At 59.1% G+C, this 19002-nt stretch overlaps 1 protein-coding gene across 1 annotated transcript; it reads right to left on the bottom strand.

Moving 5' to 3' along the window:
- Window positions 1-4273: 4273 nt before the first annotated feature.
- Window positions 4274-17689, bottom strand: LOC105498866 (ninjurin 1). The gene is made up of 4 exons (XM_011771235.2): window positions 17533-17689; window positions 9737-9965; window positions 8256-8419; window positions 4274-5003 (listed from the first exon to the last, which is right to left on the bottom strand). Exons 1-3 carry the CDS (start codon window positions 17605-17607, stop codon window positions 8265-8267), a joined length of 459 nt encoding a protein of 152 aa, XP_011769537.1. The 5' UTR covers window positions 17608-17689; the 3' UTR covers window positions 4274-5003; window positions 8256-8264.
- Between the last annotated feature and the right edge of the window lie 1313 nt (window positions 17690-19002).

Genomic DNA, 19002 nt, shown 5'->3' with positions numbered 1-19002 from the left:
TAGCTGGGATTACAGGTGCCCACTACCACACCTGGCTTATTTTTGTATTTTTTTTTTTTTTTTTGAGACGGAGTCTCGCTCTGCCACCCAGGCTGGAGTGCAGTGGCCGGATCTCAGCTCACTGCAAGCTCCGCCTCCCGGGTTCACGCCATTCTCCTGCCTCAGCCTCCCGAGTAGCTGGGACTACAGGCGCCTGCCACCTCGCCCGGCTAGTTTTTTGTAGTTTTTAGTAGAGACGGGGTTTCACAGTGTCAGCCAGGATGGTCTCGATCTCCTGACCTCGTGATCCGCCCGTCTCGGCCTCCCAAAGTGCTGGGATTACAGGCTTGAGCCACTGCGCCCTGCCGATTTTTGTATTTTTAATAGAGACGGGGTTTCACTATGTTGGCCGGGCTGGTCTCGAACTCCCAACCTCGTGATCCGCCTGCCTTGGCCTCCCAAAGTGCTGGGATTACAGGCGTGAGCCACCGTGCCTTTTTTTTTTTTTTTTTTTTTTTTGATACAGAAATCTCGCACTCTGTCTCCCAGGCTGTAGTGTAGTGGTGCGATCTCAGCTTGCTGCAACCTGCGCCTCCTGGGTTCAAGAAATTCTTGTGCCTCAGCCTCCTGAGTAGCTGGGACTACGGGCATGTGCCACTACACCCAGCTAATTTTTTTGTATTTTTAGTAGAAACAGGGTTTTGCCATGTTGTCCAGGCTGGTCATGAACTCCTGAGCTCAGGTGATCCACCTGTCTGGGCATCCCAAAGTGCTGGGATTATAGGCATGAGCCACCGTGCCGGGCCCAGTCCTCTGATTGTTAAGAATAATGCAGTACAAAAAAAAAAAAAAAAAAGAATAATGCAGTGAAGAACCAGGCACTCCACTCTGATTGAACACAGGTGGAAGTGGAGGTCCCTAGGAAATGGAGGGGAGGGCTGGACATAGGGTGTGACGTGGGTTCTGTCACAATGGCCAGCTCCTCAGTACACACGGATCAGGTGCTCCTCCCTGCCTGGCCCTACCAGGCCTGGGCCCAGCACCTTGCATGGAGGCCCAGTTGCCTCCCCACTCATCTGGCATGAGCTGCCCTCGTCCTTCCTCTGCACATGTGGAATGAATGGGCCAGGTCCTTCAACGGTGAACCAGACAGGAAGCACTGCCCCGGGAGAGGGAACCTGTAGATCCAACAAGACTTAGAAGACACTTCCAGTGCTTTTAGGTGGGCAGGAATAAGCAGTGTCAAGGACATGCACAGGGCACCTCAGCCATGAAGAGACCCGAGCGAGGGATCCCTGTAAGGGAGTGAGCGGCCGAGGCTGGGCTTCAGGCTGGCACAGTGGTACCTCTTCACCTTGCAACAAGCCACTGAGATCTATGCCTGCCTACGTATCTATCGTCTATCCATCATCTATCAAACTATCCAATGTCATCTATTCTCATCTATCATCCATCTATCAATCTTTTCATCTTTTCCATCAAATTAATACAACAGCTTCTAGCAATCATCTCTTTCTAATCATCTATCTAATCTATCTATCCATCATCTATCTATTATCTATCTAATCTATCTGACCATCCATCCATCATCCATCCATCATCCATCCATGTATCTACCATCTATCTATCTAATAATCTCTCTGTTATAGGAAAGAGGTTAGGAGACCCTCCCATCGCACTCTGCCCCGTCGGTCATCTCCAGCTGTATGTGACTGCCCCACCTGCTCCCACACGTCACTGCTTCCCCAGCAACAGCCCAGCTCACGGCACTTATGCACAGGCTTCCTTGTCCTCAAACCTTCTTCCCAGACTGCCACATGGCCCCTCGCCATCATCCCAGGTCACCTACTGACCTCCCTGCCCATCCCTCCTGAGCTCCCTGTGTGTCCCTCCTTGTCCCCCCCACCACCCAACTTGGTGGGTACATCTTGTTGACTTTCCAGGTCCCCCATGAGAGCAGAGCTGAATCCACGGGCAGGACAGGCTGGAGTGGATACATCAGGTCCTAGGATCCCATAGGGGCTATCAAACCCTCCCAGAAGCTAGCTTGGCTCTCAGCAGCTCCTGGGCCTGTTTTTTGTCTGTCCCTTGGCTGCTGTGACAGGTGCACAGGGCCTAGCACAGACAGGCAGGTGAGTGGGTTCTGCCCCAGACATTTACTGAGCACCTCCTATATGCTGGACAGTGCTGAGGACACAAGCTGCAGGTGGGTGTTGGCATCCGGTAGGAGAGCCAGGTCAGACCAAGGGTCCTGAAGTAGGAGAAGCACAGACAGGGATGCGGGTGCCAAGCCCTGCCCCCGGCTCCTGCAGAGCCCCTTGGCCCTTAGGAGACCCAGCAGGTAGAACACTCATTCTTGGAGTGCCCGCCCTGGACTTGGGCTGGACTCAGACACCAGCTCCAGGGGGAGAGTCCACCTGGCTGCACTGTCTCTGGCAACATGGACAGTGACTCTAGCCCAAGGCACCAAAGCATAAACTGCAATGGGGCCAAGACAGTGATCAGGGAGGGGCGGCATCAGACTGGTCAGGAAGGCCTCCGGAGCAACCTTAGAGCTAAGCCCCGGCCAGCCGATGGGGGCCTGGAAGGATGCTCTTCAGGGGGCAGCAGCGCAGGCTGAGGACTGAGATGGGAACCCCAGAAATCAGGGTCAGAGCTGGTGGAGTGGTTGGTGAATGAGCCTGGGAGTTGGTGGGCGGGGAGGTTGGGGGCAGCCAGCATGGGTGTCTGAGTAGGTGAGGCCACCTTGGCATGGGGACTGCAGGGGGTCAGGGTGCACATATCCAACTGGGGATGGCCCAGGGCCCAGCACAGCCATCTGGGTTCGTCCCTCCCCCTTGGTCCTGGTGAACTTCCTTTCCTGGCCAAAGGAGGAGCTAAGACATGTGTTGGCCAACATCCGGCTGCTTGTGTGTGAGGCCAGGCACACAGGGGGCCTTCTCTCCTGCCGGACCGCCAGCCAGCCCACACCACAGGCCACGGCCAAAGCAGGGACCGAGTGCTAGGCGGCATGCATCTCAGTCAGCCCTGGCCACGCAACCTGTGGCCAACGCCACATCGCCTCCTCTCAGGACACATTTCGCACCCACCATATACCTTCACAGCTTCCTTTTCCACTCAGCACGTCTCAGAGCCCATTCCCGTATCAACTGCTTTTCACACCCTCTATGGGACAAACACAAAAGCGGAGAAAGCAGTGCCACAAGCTCAGCTTCTCGGCATCCACAGTCCACCTACTCAGTAGTTGCTGCTGTTTTCCCCGGGAGTGCTTTCAAGCAGAGCCCAGGTTAGACCCCTTCACTCAGGAGTGCTTCTGCTTTCCGTCACCTCAGCAATGGGGCTGTGCAGACCCGATGTCAGCCCAGACACAGGACTGCAGGGTGGGGGCCGCTCATCCATCCGAGGAACCGGGAGCTGGAGTCACCCCAAGTCATGGGGCCCAGCCCAGATGGGGACAGAAGAAAAGCGATGAGGAAGGAAGTGGGGGCCTTGGCAGTGCTGGAGGCCTCGCCCCTCCCCTGTGCCCCTGGAAGGCTGCTTGGAGGAGGAAAGGGCAGAGGCTGGCAGGAGATGCTCAGGTACCACAGCGGGGACACAGAGGCAGTGTGGGATGGAGAATGGGGCAGGCTGGCCCTACTCCCACCTCAGGCCATCAGATGCTCCGCGTCCCGGGAGATGAGGGGCTGGGGCTGGGAGGGCCAGTGGGGAGAACAGAATGGGTAGTGGGGGGTTGGGGAAGGACAGGGGACCAAGGAGAAGAGAGTGAAGCGCCAGACACTGGTGGCCCGGGAGCCAGATTTCCACTGGGTGAGGGGTCCTGTGGGGCAGGTGGGCCCTGAGAATGCAGGGCCTGGTCCCGGCATGGCTCCCAGCTCCCCTCTGCCCAGAGAACGTCCCCGCTGACCACAGGCATCACTGGACACCACTGTGGGGAAGCAGCAACTTCAAACTGGGCAGAGAGACGCAGGGGCAGAACCTCAAGGCCTGTCAGCAGGCGGCCAGGAAACAGTGCTGGAAACGTGTGAGGGGCAACACGCCGCTGCTCCACACCTGACCCTGCCTGGGTCAGAAGTCACCAGGGGCTGCTGATGCCAGTGACCTCAGACTTCCACCTCTGTGCCTCCAAACCTCACCCCGGGAGATGTCAGGAGCCAAAGAGCTCCCCAAGCCAAGATTCTGGAGAAGGCGGCCCTGGCCAGAACCGTGTGCTCCTGACGCCCGTGCAGCATAGCTGGAGAGGGGACAGGGAGGCCAAGGCCGGCCCAGCCCTGGGAACAGGGAGATGGCACATGGAGCCTGACAAAGATCATGGGCTTTATCGGTCATTCGTGATTAGAAAAGTGGGCGCTGGGACCCCCGTGGAGGGGGCTGGGCTCTGCCTGCTCACTGCTGGTGCAGGGTATATACAGGGTCTGTGGCCCTCACAGGCTTGGCTGGCTCCCTCTTGATGGCCACCAAGCCCAGGCACTTGAGACCAGAGCCAGTGACCATTAGTAGGGCCAAAGGCAGTTCTGGCTGTGCAGGGTCCCTGGGTTAGGAAGTGGATAGAGGCTGGGGTCACCATGGCAACCCGGACAGGGCCCACGCGAGGTGGGGACGCTGGTGCTTCGCGAGAGGGAGAGACACCTCCTCGTCCTTCTGGAATGTCCTAAGACAGAGGCTGGCCCTGGTCCCTCTTCCAGCCCATCCACGGACCTGCTGTGTGTCCTTGGGTGGGTCGAGACCCTTCTCTGGGCACAGGTCTCTGTGGCTATCCAGTTCTGACCCTCTGGGCTATTGTGGCCAGCCCCATGTGCCAGGAGGGAGCTGCCTCCTGGGAACAGCCGCCGAGAGACAAGAGTGGCCTCCTGCATGGCGCTTGGTCGCAGTCAGAGCAAGGGCTGGTCCGGGGACATGGTGCAGATGAGGCCGGCCTGGGCTCTGGCAGTCTGGGGAGTGCCACATGCAGGGAGGTGGACACCTCACAGGTACGGCGGCTCCTGGGGTCGGGCGGCTGAGCTGCAGGGCAGGCAGCATCCAGGGTCCTGAAAAGGAGAGAGAGGAGAGGCTCTGAGCCTGGAAGGAGAGAGAGGAGAGGGTCCGAGCCTGGAAGGAGACAGAGGAGAGGCTCCGAGCCTGGAAGGAGACAGAGGAGGGGCTCCGAGCCTGGAAGGAGAGAGAGGAGAGGCTCCGAGCCTGGAAGGAGAGAGAGGAGAGGCTCCGAGCCTGGAAGGAGAGAGAGGAGAGGCTCCGAGCCTGGAAGGAGACAGAGGAGAGGCTCCGAGCCTGGAAGGAGACAGAGGAGAGGCTCCGAGCCTGGAAGGAGACAGAGGAGAGGCTCCGAGCCTGGAAGGAGGGAGGTAAGAGGGTCTGAGCCTGGGAAGGAGGGAGAGGAGAGGGTCTGAGCCTGGCAGGAGGGAGAGGAGAGGGTCTGGCCCTGGAAGGAGACAGAGGAGAGGGTCTGGGCCTGGAAGGAGGGAGAGGAGCCTGGGAAGGAGGGAGAAGAGAGGGTCTGGGCCTGGATGGAGAGAGAGGAGAGGGTCTGGGCCTGGAAGGAGGGAGAGGAGAGGGTCTGGGCCTGGAAGGAGACAGAGGAGAGGGTCTGGGCCTGGAAGGAGACAGAGGAGAGGGTCTGGGCCTGGAAGGAGACAGAGGACAGGGTCTGGGCCTGGAAGGAGGGAGAGAAGAGGGTCTGGGCCTGGAAGGAGACAGAGGAGAGGGTCTGGGCCTGGAAGGAGGGAGAGGAGAGGGTCTGGGCCTGGAAGGAGACAGAGGAGAGGGTCTGGGCCTGGAAGGAGACAGAGGAGAGGGTCTGGGCCTGGAAGGAGGGAGAGGAGCCTGGGAAGGAGGGAGAAGAGAGGGTCTGGGCCTGGAAGGAGGGAGAAGAGAAGCTCTGAGCCAGGCTGTGACCAGCCCCAAGTGTCGGCGCCATTTGGACACCCGAACTCAGGAAGGAGAAGAGACTGATTCTGACATGAGAGGTGTCAAAGTACTCCATGCCTCAGTTTCCCCTCTGAAAATGGAATGAATATAGCATGGCCGGGTTACTGCCAGGACTTAAAGGCCTGGCCCACCATTGGGGGCTGGGGCTGGGCAGCTATGACCATAGCCACCCACGAAGCCTGAGACCTCTCTGGCTGCTCCAGACAGGACACACAGCAGCTTTGGCCTCCGAGCCTCTGAGGACAGCCCTAAGGTCCACTGCTGGGTCCCCACCTGGCCCACAGGCCCAGCACCCTCTTCCCGGCAGGCAGATAACTGATGTTTGGGAGAGTTGGGGAGTGCATTCAGCACACACAGCAGGTGGTTAATAAATGGCCTGGCCACATGCCCCAAACCAGGGAACAGCTGACATCTAGGTGTTCTGGAAGGGGACAAATACAAACTGGAGGCAGCATCTGAACAGTGACTCGGACCCCACTGGGGCTGCTCAGATCCAGGCCCTTTCAGAAAGGTGACTTCAGGCTCCACGGCCGGGACACTGGGGCTGGTGTGACCCCACTGGGGGAATGGCCATGGGTGTGGTAGAGGAGCATCGGTCACCACGAGCTGCAGCCACTCCTAGCTGGCCCCTGTGTGGGGAGGGGCGAGGCCGGGTGGATGCGGGGCGTTCCCAACCCAGCTGCTGGCCCCAGCACCCCACCTCTTCCTCCACTACGCCCTCTTGGGGAATTTTTTTTTTTTTTTTTTCCCCGAGACAGAGTTTTGCATTGTCGCCTGGGCTGGAGTGCAATGGCGCGATCTTGGCTCACCGCAACCTCCACCTCCCAGAGTGGAGCGATTCTCCTGCCTCATCCTCCAGAGTAGCTGGGATTACAGGCAGGCACCATCACACCCGGCTAATTTTGTATTTTTAGTAGAGATGGGTTTTCTCCATGTTGGTCAGGCTGGTCTCAAGCTCCTGACCTCAAGTGATCTGCTCGCCTCAGTCTCCCAAAGTGCTGGGATTCCAGGTGTGAGCCACCGCGCCCGGCCTGGGGAAATTTTTATATATCCTTGACACACAGGTGCTCTGTCCCAAGCACACTGCTCCTGTCTACTCTGCCGTGGGCCACCACTGGTGGAGAGATGGCCACCTGCCAGGAGTGCCCACCCCTCCCTTGGCAACTCACCTCCACCTCTGCTACAAACCGGAGGGGTGACCCCTAGGCCCGAGGTTGCAGGGACTGTGGTGTGTGGCCCTGGCCTGGCTGCATGGACTGTAGTGTGTGCACCATGTGGCCCTGACCATGGCTGCATCCTAGGCCTTCCTGTGGATCCTGCTCCTAGGCTGTGTCACTGGGCAGACGCTCACCCCCTCTGAGCAAGGACACAGGGAGAGGGCGTGTGTGGTGTGGGAAGTCTTCCTACACTGGGTACCTTGTCCTGTGGGGACAGCCTCGTCCTGTGGGGACAGCCTCCATCTGCATCCCGCACACAACCAGGCTCCAGCCTAGGGCAGGCAGCTAACAGACTCTGTGAGGTCCGGCACGGGGCAGACTTGAAAAGTCACAGGGGCTCATGTGACAAGATCCTGAGTCCCACCGTCCTGGTTAGACTGGCACAGTGGGGTCAGGCAGGCGGTCATACCAGGGCCCCTTTTTCTCAGATGAGGGCTGGGAGGAAGCTTCACTTGCTAAGTGGAGCTGATAAGGGGTGCAGAGCCCCTGACTTATCAAGAGAAGCCAGAAATCTCTGGGTTTTGGGTGTTTTTTGGAAAGAATCTCACTGTCGCTCAGGCTGGAGTGCAGGAGTACAATCTTAGCTCACTGCAACCTCTGCCTTCTGGGTTCAAGCGATTCCCCTGCCTCAGCCTCCTGAGTAGCTGGGACTACAGGGATGTGCCACCACACCCGGCTACTTTTTGTATTTTTAGTAGAGACAGGGTTTCACCCTGTTGGCAAGGCTGGTCTCGAACTCCTGACCTCAAGTGATCTGCCTGCCTCAGCCTCCCAAAGTGCTGGGATTATAGGTGTAAGCCACAGCACCTGACCCAAAAATCTTTTTTTTTTTTTCAGACAGATGTTCTGAATACATAGAAAACTTATGTTTAAGTGAGTTCTCCAGGATGTTCAAATGGTGGCTCTTACACACATTACATTTAAACATTGTGACCACAGGACCCCAGGTGGCCAGCACCAGTGGCAAGGCTGGCCTCAAGACAGTGACCAGGCATTGGCCTTGTAGGTGTGGACAAGGATGCCCATAGTGTAGGAAGGTGTCCAAGGCTGGCCAGCCAGGGACTCGACACACTGCGAGAGCCTCCGACAGTGAGCAACCCCAGGACTGCAGGCCTCGCGCCCCATCTCCCGGCTCACCTGGGTGCCCTATTGCTGGGGCGCCATGTCCATCAAGGGCTTCTGGACCCCGAAGGCCGTGATGAAGATGTTGACTACCACGATGATGAACACCAGGCCCGTGGCCAGGTTGTTGAGGAAGTCCAGCTTGGCGTGCTTGGCCGGGTTGTTAAGGTCGTACTTGACTGTGGGCGAGAGAGGAGTGGATGGTGCCAAGGGCAGCCCAGATGCAGCACCCCAGCCTGGGACAGTGGAAGGGGACCCACCCCAGTGGTCAAGCTGTCCTGGGACATTACAGGGCCCTCAATCGCATTTACGATGAGTTTTGTCGCCCAGAGAAAAATACACGTTTTGCTGAAACACTGACAACAGCACCCCTGGCTTGGGCAGCCCCTCAGTCTACGACCCCACCTTCTGTAGCCCCCGCACTTTCCTTATAGGAATTGAAGCTATGGATGTCAACCAAAGGCCAGGTTTGGGCAAATGCACTGAGCCCTTTGCGGGCCTTAATCTAGTGATTCCTGCCACAAACTGTAGTTCTATTATGATGCCTGTTTTATAGGTGAGGCCTGGGAGGTTCAGCCACTTGCCCAAGGTCATGCAGTCACGAGGAGGACCCTGGGCCCAGGAGGTGAGGACTGGCATGGCTGAGGCTATCTCATGGCATGAGTCAACAAGAACCCAGTGAAACACCTGCCCTAATGCCCACAGGCCAGGCCCTGACCCCACTCTGTGCTCTTTCAAAATGCAGGGTGGGGCCAGGCACGGTGGTTCATACCTGTAATCCCAGCACTTTGGGAGGCTGAGACAGAAGGATCACATGAGCCCAGGAGTTTGAGACCAGCCTGGGCAGCATAGCAAGACCCCGTGTCTAACAAAAACAAAAAAATTTAGCCTGCATGGTGGCACATAGCTGTGGTCCAGGCTACCTGGGAGGCTGAGGCAGAAGGCTCACTTGAGCCTGGGAGGTTGAGACTGCAGTGAGCCATGATCAAGACAGAGAAAGACCCGGTTTCAAAAACAAAGCAAGGCCGAGCGAGGTGACTCACGCCTGTAATCCCAGTATTTTGGGAGACTGAGGCTGTTGGATCACTTGAGCTCAAAAATTCGACCAGGCAACATGGCGTAACCTCATCTCTACAAAAAATACAAAAATTAGCTGGGCATGGTGGTGAGCGCCTGTAATCCCAGTTACTTTGGGGGCTGAGGTGGGAGGATCACTTGAGCCCAGGAGATGGAGTTTGCAGTGAGCCGAGACTGTGCTGCTGCATTCCAGCCTGGGTGACTCTTTCAAAACACAAAACAAAACGAAACAAAAACCAAAGTGGAGGGCGTGGGGGGTGGGGTACCACTTCCTGGACTGCATGTCTGGGTGATGAGGGCCAGGGACTCGGCAGCTCCTTGAGAGCCAAGTGTGCAAGGTGGTGGGCACCTGTCCCGGGGGTGCGAGCAGATGCCAGCAAGGTGAGCAGGTGGCCCGGCTGCCCCACCCGGGGACCTACCGAGGAAGATGAGCAGCACCCCCACGCCGATCTGCAGCGCGAGGGAGATGGAGATGAGGACCACCAGGGGCACGTAGAAGGCGAAGCTGGGGCCCTGTTCCACGACGGCCTTCAGCTGGGACGCGTTGGCCATCAGCAGCGCGATGTCCAGCATGCTCTCGGCTGCGCTCTTCTTGTTGGCATAATGGTTCACATTGATGGGCCCGTGCCTCCAGCCCCAGCGGGCCGGCTGCGGGGAGGGGGATGGTCAGCAAAGAGGGTGGGGGAGGGGCAAGGGCTGCGCCTGAGTTGGGCTCTGGGGGTCGCTGGGCCCTGCAGGTGAGGGCTACCCTTGCCCCCACCCCGGTAAGTGCTCAGTCAGAAGTGCTTATTACCCTAAGGAGAGGCTGCGAGAATGTGCTCGGTCTTTATAAAACCTCCCCTAGGAATACAGTCCTGGAGAGAACGGAAATGACATAGCAACCCTAGTACATGCACTCTGGTTTTCCACTGGAAAGCGCTGCCCGATCCTTGCCCTCCTGCCATAGGCGCGGCTGCTTCTCCCTGCCTGCCCCTACCCGTCTGTGCCCTTGGCCTCCTCTCCCCCCGCCTCAGAGTCTGAGCTCCTGATGCCAGGAAAGGAAGTGACGTGTGGGTGGACAGATCTGTGCACACTGGCCCAGGCAAGAAATGAGTCTTCCTGGGCCGGACCTAAGGGCTGAGATCGCCCCTGCCACCTCCCAACCTCCCAGACTTGGGGCCCGACAGGCCACTCAGCCTCCAGGCCTCAGCACAGGCCTTGCAGAACTATCTGGCCATTAGCAGCAAGCCCTCACTGAGGTGGGCCACCCAGAGCCGGGCCCCCACACAGCAGAGGCTCAACAGATGCCTTGGCATAGGACATACAGTGGAGCTTAGCTTCCACATTACTTCTCAGAGTAATCAAATGGAAATTCGAGTTCTGATGGAATCCTCTCTGCCTTAGGGGCCCATCTGGGAGGGGCCCCGTACAGTTCTCTTGGAGCCCCCAGTGACTTTCCCTGTTGCCAGATACTCTCAAGCTCCAAGGCCCCACACAGAGGCCACTGCTTCCAGGAAGCCTCCCAGGACTTCCCCTGGCAGGACATGGCCCTCTCTCCTGCCACAGGAAGGTCCTATCTAGCGCTGGCCCTTCGTTCCAAGGCAGGCCGAAGTATCCAACTTCCTCTTTCTCTGGAGCAAGAGTCTGCCCCTCTCAAGCTGCCCTGGTGGGGCCCTCTTCAGTCACTCAGGACAAACTTGCCAGCCCCTTGGCCCAGCCCTTTGTCCGCAGGCGCCCCTGAGCTGCCAGGCCCTGGACCACAGCCTCCCAGGACTGGTCACCTGCTTGGAGGCAGCTGTGAGAACCCACTGCTGGCAGCCGACCTCCTGGGGCCTGCTCTGGGAGATACTGTTTCCAGACTCATGAAAGATGCAGGCCGGGAGGCCGGGGTGCCGCAGGGCCACAGGGAGGGGCGGACACGGGCATCCATCCAGGCCTTGACTTTCTGCAGGCTGGAAGCATGCACAATGAAAAATACATGAGGCAGCCAACACAGAGCCAGCAGAGGCCAGGGGCCTTGCTTTCGTGCTGTGCGTTTTCAGTTTCATCTAAAATTATGTGCCCAGGAGGAAGAGACAGTGGGCGTCAGGGGACACCGGCGGGCTCTGCTGCTTACACCTGGGCCTGGGCATTCCAACAACCTGCCTTCAGCATCAGCCGCTCTCTAAGTAGCAAGTTTACGTGGACACGGGTGTGCACAGGGACAGCCGCCTTTACCTGGGCCGGCCAGCAGCCCTGTCCCTGGGGCCCTGGTGTGCTCTCGGGTCACTCCATGCACATCCCGAAGCCACTATGGGGTCTGTACTTCGCCTCTCCCACCCTGGGCCTGACGCTGCACTCCCTGGGATTTCCCCAGGCCCCAGCACAGGCAGGGCACACGCCGACTGGGAGGCTGCGCTCCTCTCCCATTCTACAGACCAGCAGATTGCAGCTCGGAGGAGATTTGCCCAGAGCCACCTCCCAGGACTGTGTGTCCCTGTCCCACCATTATCCACTTAGGGGCTTCCTTCCAGGCTGCCCAGGGTCTGGGTGAGGACGGCCCAGACGTAAAGGCCTGTGCCTGGCACTGAGTTGGTCTCCAGCTCTGCTCTTGCGAAGCCGTCCAGAGGGTCACACCCCATCACACGTGTGCTCTGTGAGGTGCAGTGTCGAGGGGGCTGCTGGCCACAGTGGGCATGTGCTCCTGTTTCACAAACCTCAAGTGCCAAAGTGCCTTCTTTCAAGGCCACCCTAATGCTCATCCGGGTCTCCATCCCAGGACTTGTGCTGGGAGAAGGCGGCCAAGTATAGACCTTGTGAGGATTTCCACCTTCCAAGGGCATCTACACAAATATGTGCATGTTCCTAGTCACACAGGCACAGAAACACACATCCCCCAGAAAGACACACATAGACACGTGAGACACACAGGTGCACACAATACAGCACACACAAATACACATGCACATATATACACAAACTACACACACACATACATAAACAGACACACATGCCCAGGCTAACTGTGTTGGCCTCTGGACAGGAGGAAGAATTCCCTTTTTTCTGAGCTCTGCAGAGCCGTTTAAATATTTCATAGCCATGCTGTCACGAGGAACACTCAGAGCCATTAAAAAGGGCCGTCCGCACAGAGCCCCCAGCTCCCGAAGCCTCAGCTCTCAGCACCCCCAGCCACGGGGAGCCTGTGCCCCTGCTGTCCTCATGCCCACTTAAGGTGGGTAAACTGAGGCCCAGCAAAGGTGGTTCCTTACCCAAAGCCACACAGCAAGTGAGGGCTTGGTTAGGATTTGAACCCAGGCACCGGGTCTCAGAAGCTCTGGTAGCTGACGCCATTGTCCCCTTAGGGGCTGAGCTCTCAGGGGCTCCCTGCTTCAGGCTCCAGCTGTGTCACTTCAGGACAACTAGCCCCACTTTGTGCCTCAGTCTCCCATGTGTACCACGAGGCTGTGGAGCAGATGCCCCGGGATGGCCTCCAAGCCCTGAGTGGCCAGCAAATGCCCTGACCACACACCCCTGCTGGTGAAGGGCACTTCCAGCCCATCCGGCCATCTGCTTCCTGTCCAACCTGCAGCTAAGGAAGCTTCTGCATGCAGGTCAAGCCCTGGCTCACCACAGCCCAGCCCATGGTCCTGACACAAGCTCCCCCTGCGTTGGCCTCAGTCTCCCACTCAGTGTATCTAGGGTTGCACCTGGGAAGCTCCCACTCACCAAGGGAGAGGCTGTGTTCCTCTCCATTCTACAGACCAGCAGACTGCAGCTCGGAGGAGGTTTGCCCAGAGCCACCTCCCAGGACTGTGTGTCCCAAAGCATAGGGCTGCCCCAGGATACAGCGTAGCTGGCAACCACCGCGGGCAGCAGGCCACATTGGGAGCGTCATGTGGAGGGGAGGGCGGCAGGGCCGGTCTGCTTCCCTGTCCCTAACCTCGGAGCTCTGGGCCTTGGAGCCCTGGAGCTGACCACCGCACAGGGAGGTCCCAGGGAGGACGACCCCACTCTCCCCCAGTCCTGGGCACTTGCCTCTATGTTGGGATGGGCCTTAGGGTGGCCGGGGGACCCAGCTACCACACGTGAGGGAGCCCTGTGGTCCTGACCGGCCAGCAGGAGCTGCCAGGAGCTGAGCCCTGCCGAGACCTGTGCCCATAGCTTGGACAGGGCAGGGAATAAACACCCTGGTTAATATATTCCCAGGGCCAGCGGGACTTTCCCAGAACCTCAGCAGCACCCGGGGCCTGGGGCCAGGCCAGATATTTCTCCTCTGAAAGTTAGGAAGGAGGCTTGGTGAGGAGGTCAGCTCTGGGCAGGGGCGTGGCTGGCTCTTCGTGCAACCTTCTGTGGACAGTCAGCCTCCCCACTGCAGGCTGCACATGTTGGGGCTGGGCCGCACGGTGGGTCCCAGGGCCACTGCAGTGAGCATCCTCCGCTCAGGCAGGAGGGGTTGGCACAGAAGTGGGATATGAACTAGGCTTGCTGCATCCACGGGCCTGGCTCTGGCCGTAGCATAATGGGTGCTCCGGCTCACCCAGGGCTTGGATGGGCAGAGACAGGATCAGGGGCTGTGGGTCCACAAATGTGGTGATGCATATCATCCACCCCTTCCAAGGGCCTGTGAGAAGCAGGGCTGGAAGCTGCCACAGCACCTCCTTTACCTCCCCAGTCCTGCCTCAACACTGACCACTCTATGCCTCAGTTTCCTCATCTGTAAAATGGGTAGACAAGGATGTGGAGGCGACTGAATGGGATGGCCTCAGAGGCCCCGTAGCTGGTGGAGCACATGGCAGTAGGTGGCAGGGCTGTTCTTCCTTGATGCCTGGCTCTCACTGTTTTGAAAGACTCTGCCTCCCCAACCAACTCCACTGACTCAAAAGCAGCTGAACAGGCTCACATAACAGTCACACGGCAAAGAAAGGACAGCCTGGGGCACAGGCTCTCCTGTGCTGAGCAGGACCCAGTGGATGAGGTGCCTGCCCGGGGTGCCTGGGGGGTCCTAGTCTAGACCTTGGCTGCTCGCAGCCTGTCCTGCTCACTGGCCCTAACCTTGGACTCAGCAGGCATTGGCAGACGGTGGGGGGACCTGAGAATCAGGCAACCCCTCTTCTCCCCTACCATATGCTAGGACCTGCCTGGGGCCTCCGACATCCCTTGTCTGACCCACCAGTAGGGGCATGAGCTGCTGTGCCCATTCCCCAGATGCCACACAGACAGGCGGGGACTGGCACTGGAGCCCTGCACCATCTCCTACTGGCCAGCCCAGGAAGCAGGCCCCGAGAGGGTCTCCCAGCTCCACGTCTGTGTTCCTGGCAGGAAATCCCCAGCAAGAGAGCAGGAAGTGCTGGGAGGCGGGGTCCCCACCGCAGCTGGGCCAAGCAGACCCACTTCCTGTGGACTCAGCACTGACCAGGAGTGGCCCTGAGACCATAGGGTTGCCTTTCAGAACTTGGCCCAGACCCTGCCAGCCTCAGGATCTGCCAGGAAAGCAGAAATGCGAAAAAGAGCAAACCTCCCCCTGGGCAGCTGAGGCCATGCACGGCCCAGACGGCAGGTGTACCGGGCACAGCTACCTGCGTCCGAAGACCATGCCTCTTGGCCCAGATGTGGCCCCAGGAACCTTCAACATGCGGGCCGTGAGGGTCAGGAAGGTGTGGCTGGCACCAGATGGCCCTGTCCCAACCCCATCCCCACCACCTCCCTGCCTTGAGACGCCCTCGGGATAACAGATTCAGGCCATTTTCACATTGAAATTGTTGTTTACTGTTCCTTCTGCTGACAGCCACAGTGAGCTGACTCAATCCCTGGACACTGATGGGGGCCCTCACATGAAGGGCCACAGGGGCACAGGACACATGGGGCGGGGGAGACCTGAGAGCTTCCCACGGCCATGGCCCAACAGAGCCCACCCAGGCCGGAGTTCCACGTGCGGCTCCTCCCTGAGCCTCGGCCACCCTGGGAGGTGAGCAGTTGTGCCCCATTTTACAGAAAAGGAAACTGAGACTCTCCTTGGGACCCACGCTGGGCAAAGCACTGCCCTCTCCAAACCACTGCCAGGGCTCACCACTGGGAGAGGGTCTCCATGGCAGGCAGAAGTAAGGATGAGGGCGCTGAGTGCTGGCCTGGCTCTAAGCACTTCATGTACATCAGCCACTGAGTCCTCACCACCCTCTGCGGCAGGTACTGCAATCACGCCCATTTCACAGATGAGAAACTGAGGCACAGAGTGCTGACATGATGTGCCCAAGAAATGGAGAAGCAAGGTCTTGAGGGTAGGAAGAGGAACAGGTGTGTTGGGTGGTCCTGGGCCTCCAGGCTCGGTGAGTAGAGTGGCCCTCGAAGTTTTTACCCTTCAAGGGGAAATGTGCTCATCCTCACACTGGCTCATAGCCCTTCCACAGCTCCCTGGACACCAGACCGTGATCAGGCCTGCAAGGCCCCTCTCATCGGCCTGGCTTCCCATCCCCCCACCTCCTACCCAGCCCTCATGTGCTTTGTGGTCCAGCCTCCGAGCCTTTGCTCCTGCTGTTCCCTCTGCCTAGATGCCCTTCCACACATCTCAGAGAGCCAGATCTGCCCACCCATCTTCCCCACCCTCCAGGGCTCAGTGCCAATGTCCCCACCTCCACAGAAAGCCTTCCCTGACCACCATGCCCCGCCCCCCACAACGGGCCGCCAGCCCCTAGGGCACCCCATGCTTTGCCTTGGCCTCTCCTGCCCTGTCTGGGTTGGGCTGCTTTCCAACCGCGGTGTGATGGGGCGGGGCTGTGTTTCCCTCCCTCTGGTGCCCAGAGCCAAGACAGTGATCCGGGAACAAATCCAACCCAATCTCCTCTGGGCCTGAGATGCACCCATCTCAGGAGGCACAGCCCATCCTGCCGCCCGCAGAGGTGAGCAGAGACTGCTCTGAGTGGAGGGCACTGCCCAGGCAAGGTCAAGGGTGGGGGAGCAGTAGTATCCCTCCCTTTCCAAGGCGCTTCCAAGCCACTGCCCTGTTTACTACCTGACTTGCTTTCCCCACTTCCCTGAAGGCAGGTGGGAGCCTGTGTTCTGTCTTTATAAGACCATGTCTAAAAGGCCCAGCGAGGTGCGGCAACTTCCCAGGGACACACAGCCAGAGGAGCCCCCTGCCTATTGCTCCAAAGCGCTCACACATTGGGGTAGGGGCAGGTCCCTGGGGTCCTGCACACCGGTCAAGTCCTGCAGTGCGACAGCTCCTCTCAGCCCTCAGTTTCCTCATCTCTAACCTAGCGACAAGTGTCCATGCAGCCCCAGGGCCATCCTATCCCGGGGCTCATGGGGCCCCACCTCCCTGAACATGGCCTGTCCCCACAGCACGGCCTAGGACTGTCCACCAGCAAGCGGGCAGAGCATCTTTGCCCCCGTCTGGTCCACGCCACGGAGAGGCCTGGAAAAACCCACAGGCTGCTGTTCCCTGCCCCCATCCCTGGGGGGTTGGAAAAGGAAAGAATGTCCAAAGTAAACAAGTCATCAGAGGGCCATGCCAGGACCTTGCAACAAACACAAGGTGCTCAGTAAGTTCTGAGTCCTGGGATGAAGAATTCTGAAGCAAGACCATTGCCAGGGCCTGCCCCTGCCCACAGTCCTACTAGGCCGGACAGGGCAAGCTCTGGAGGGCCTGTGGGGACATACACTGAAGGTTGTGTGACGTTTCTATTTCTCAAGGCAGGTAAGTGGAATAGGGACCACAGCGGGCTCCAAGTTCCCCCATCAAGGCACGCATCAGATTGTGTAGTCAGCGTGGGGTGACGTAAGTGTCTGCATGTCGCTGGTCTGGAGCCCGGAGGCTGTGACTCCTCTCCGCCCACCCCCGGGCAAAGTGCGCTGAGGAGCCGGCGCGGCGAGGCTGAAGTTAGAGGGGGCCGCGCGGGAGTCGGGGGAGGTCGGGAAAGCCGGGCGCCGGCAGTCCTTAGCCCGAGGAGCTGCGCCCAGGCCCGCTCCGCCGCGCAGCCAAACGCGGGCGCTGCTCAGTAGGGCTGGGGACGCCAGCCAGCCCTGCGCCCCCACGCCCCCACATCCCGCCCACTTGCCGGGGGTGGCTGGAACTCCCGTGGGCATCGTTCTGACCCTGATGGGGCAGGAGGGACTTGGCCTGGAGCGGGACGTCCCCCACCACTCTGCAGTGCGAACGCGGCGCGCACTCGGCCGGGCGCCCACAGGTGCCCGGGGAGCCGCGGCACCCGGAAAGGACAGGGCCGGGCAAGATCACGCAGCAGTGGGAGGAAGGTCTTACCGAGGCGTCCGGGGAGCCGGGTGTGCCCGGCGGCAGGCCGCCGTTGAGCTCGTACTCCTCGGTCCTCGAGTCCATGGTGCGGCCGCCCAGGCCGCCAGGATCCGGGCCTGAGCGCGCCCGAGCCTCAACCTCAGACTCCAGCTGCGTGCCCGCCCCCGGCCCGCCCCCGGCCCGCCCCGCAGCCAGCGGCTGCCCCAGACTCCGCCTCCACTCAGGGCGGAACCGGGTCTAGAGGCCATCCGCTGAGAGCGAGCGGTTCGGGGCGACTCCAACCTCTCCAGCCTGAGACGCTCCCGCGGGACCCCCCAAGGGAGGGGGCGCGACGCCGATGGCCCCAGAGGACCCTGCGCTGCATCTTTCTTTGAACCTCCGTCGCGGACACTTTTAATACACAAAATGAGGCCAAGAACAGACCTTTCCCTGGCCACCAGGCAAACTGCATGAAAGCGAGCGGGCGTTGCCGCTGGCGCCCACGTTGGGTTTTTCCCAGGCGGGGTTCGCTCTGAGAACCGCAGATCGCTCCAGCACAGCGCCTACTGCGCCCCTAGTAACAGCGTCAGAGTCCAGGTTTCCCCTGACTGCGGGTCACGCTGGCATGCAGCTTCCCACTCCCTGACCTTAGGCTTTCTTGCTGGGAAATGGGGGTTATGAGGGCACAGACTCCTGAAGGGGCGGGGGGAGGCACAAAGGGGATGAAGGTGCGCTGGCTCTCAGCCTCTCCTGCATGATGGAGCCGTCTCTGTGTCAGAGGACTAGAGGGAGCCTGACTTGCCCTAGGGTGGCACTCTGTGCCCAGGCCAGTCACCAGGGGCTGGGCAAAGTGTGTTGGACCTTCCAGCCCTTGGTTCAATCGGCCCTTTTTTCCCCAGGACGTGCTGGTAAAGCCTCTTCCAGGCTGGAAAGCCAGGTGAGATGCAGAGGACATTATTTCCCCTGGTGGCACTGGGCTGCAGGAGCTTGGGGTGAAGGCTGGGGTGCTGTGTCCTATCGGGGGAAGCTGCCCCCGATAATTCAACGTTATTTCACGTACGTTCTTTTCTATTTTCCTAAGTGTCAGCCAGTCTGAGAAATAAAGGGAAAGAGTACAAAAGAGAGAAATTTTAAAGCTGGGTGCTGGGGGAGGCATCACATGTTGGCAGGTTCCATGATGCCCCCCAAGCTGCAAAATCAGCAGTTTTTATTAGTGATTTTCAAAAGGGGAGGGAGTGTACGAATAGAGTGTAGGTCCCAGAGATCACAAATATCACAAGGCAAATGGAGGCAGGGCGAGATCACAGGACGGGGCAAAATTAAAATTGCTAATGAAGTTTAGGGCACGCATTGTCATTGATAACATCTTTTCAGGAGACAGGGTTTGACAGCAGACAACTGGTCTGACCAAAATTTACTAGGCGGGAATTTCCTGGTCCTAATAGGCCTGGGAGTACTATGGAAGACCGGGGCTTATTTCATCCCTTATCTGCAACGGTA

This window comes from Macaca nemestrina, chromosome 14 (genome assembly GCF_043159975.1).
Source record: "Macaca nemestrina isolate mMacNem1 chromosome 14, mMacNem.hap1, whole genome shotgun sequence".
Taxonomy (NCBI): domain Eukaryota; kingdom Metazoa; phylum Chordata; class Mammalia; order Primates; family Cercopithecidae; genus Macaca; species Macaca nemestrina.
The sequence above is the reverse complement of the archived record's forward strand: the minus strand, read 5'-3'. Positions and strand labels throughout refer to the sequence as shown.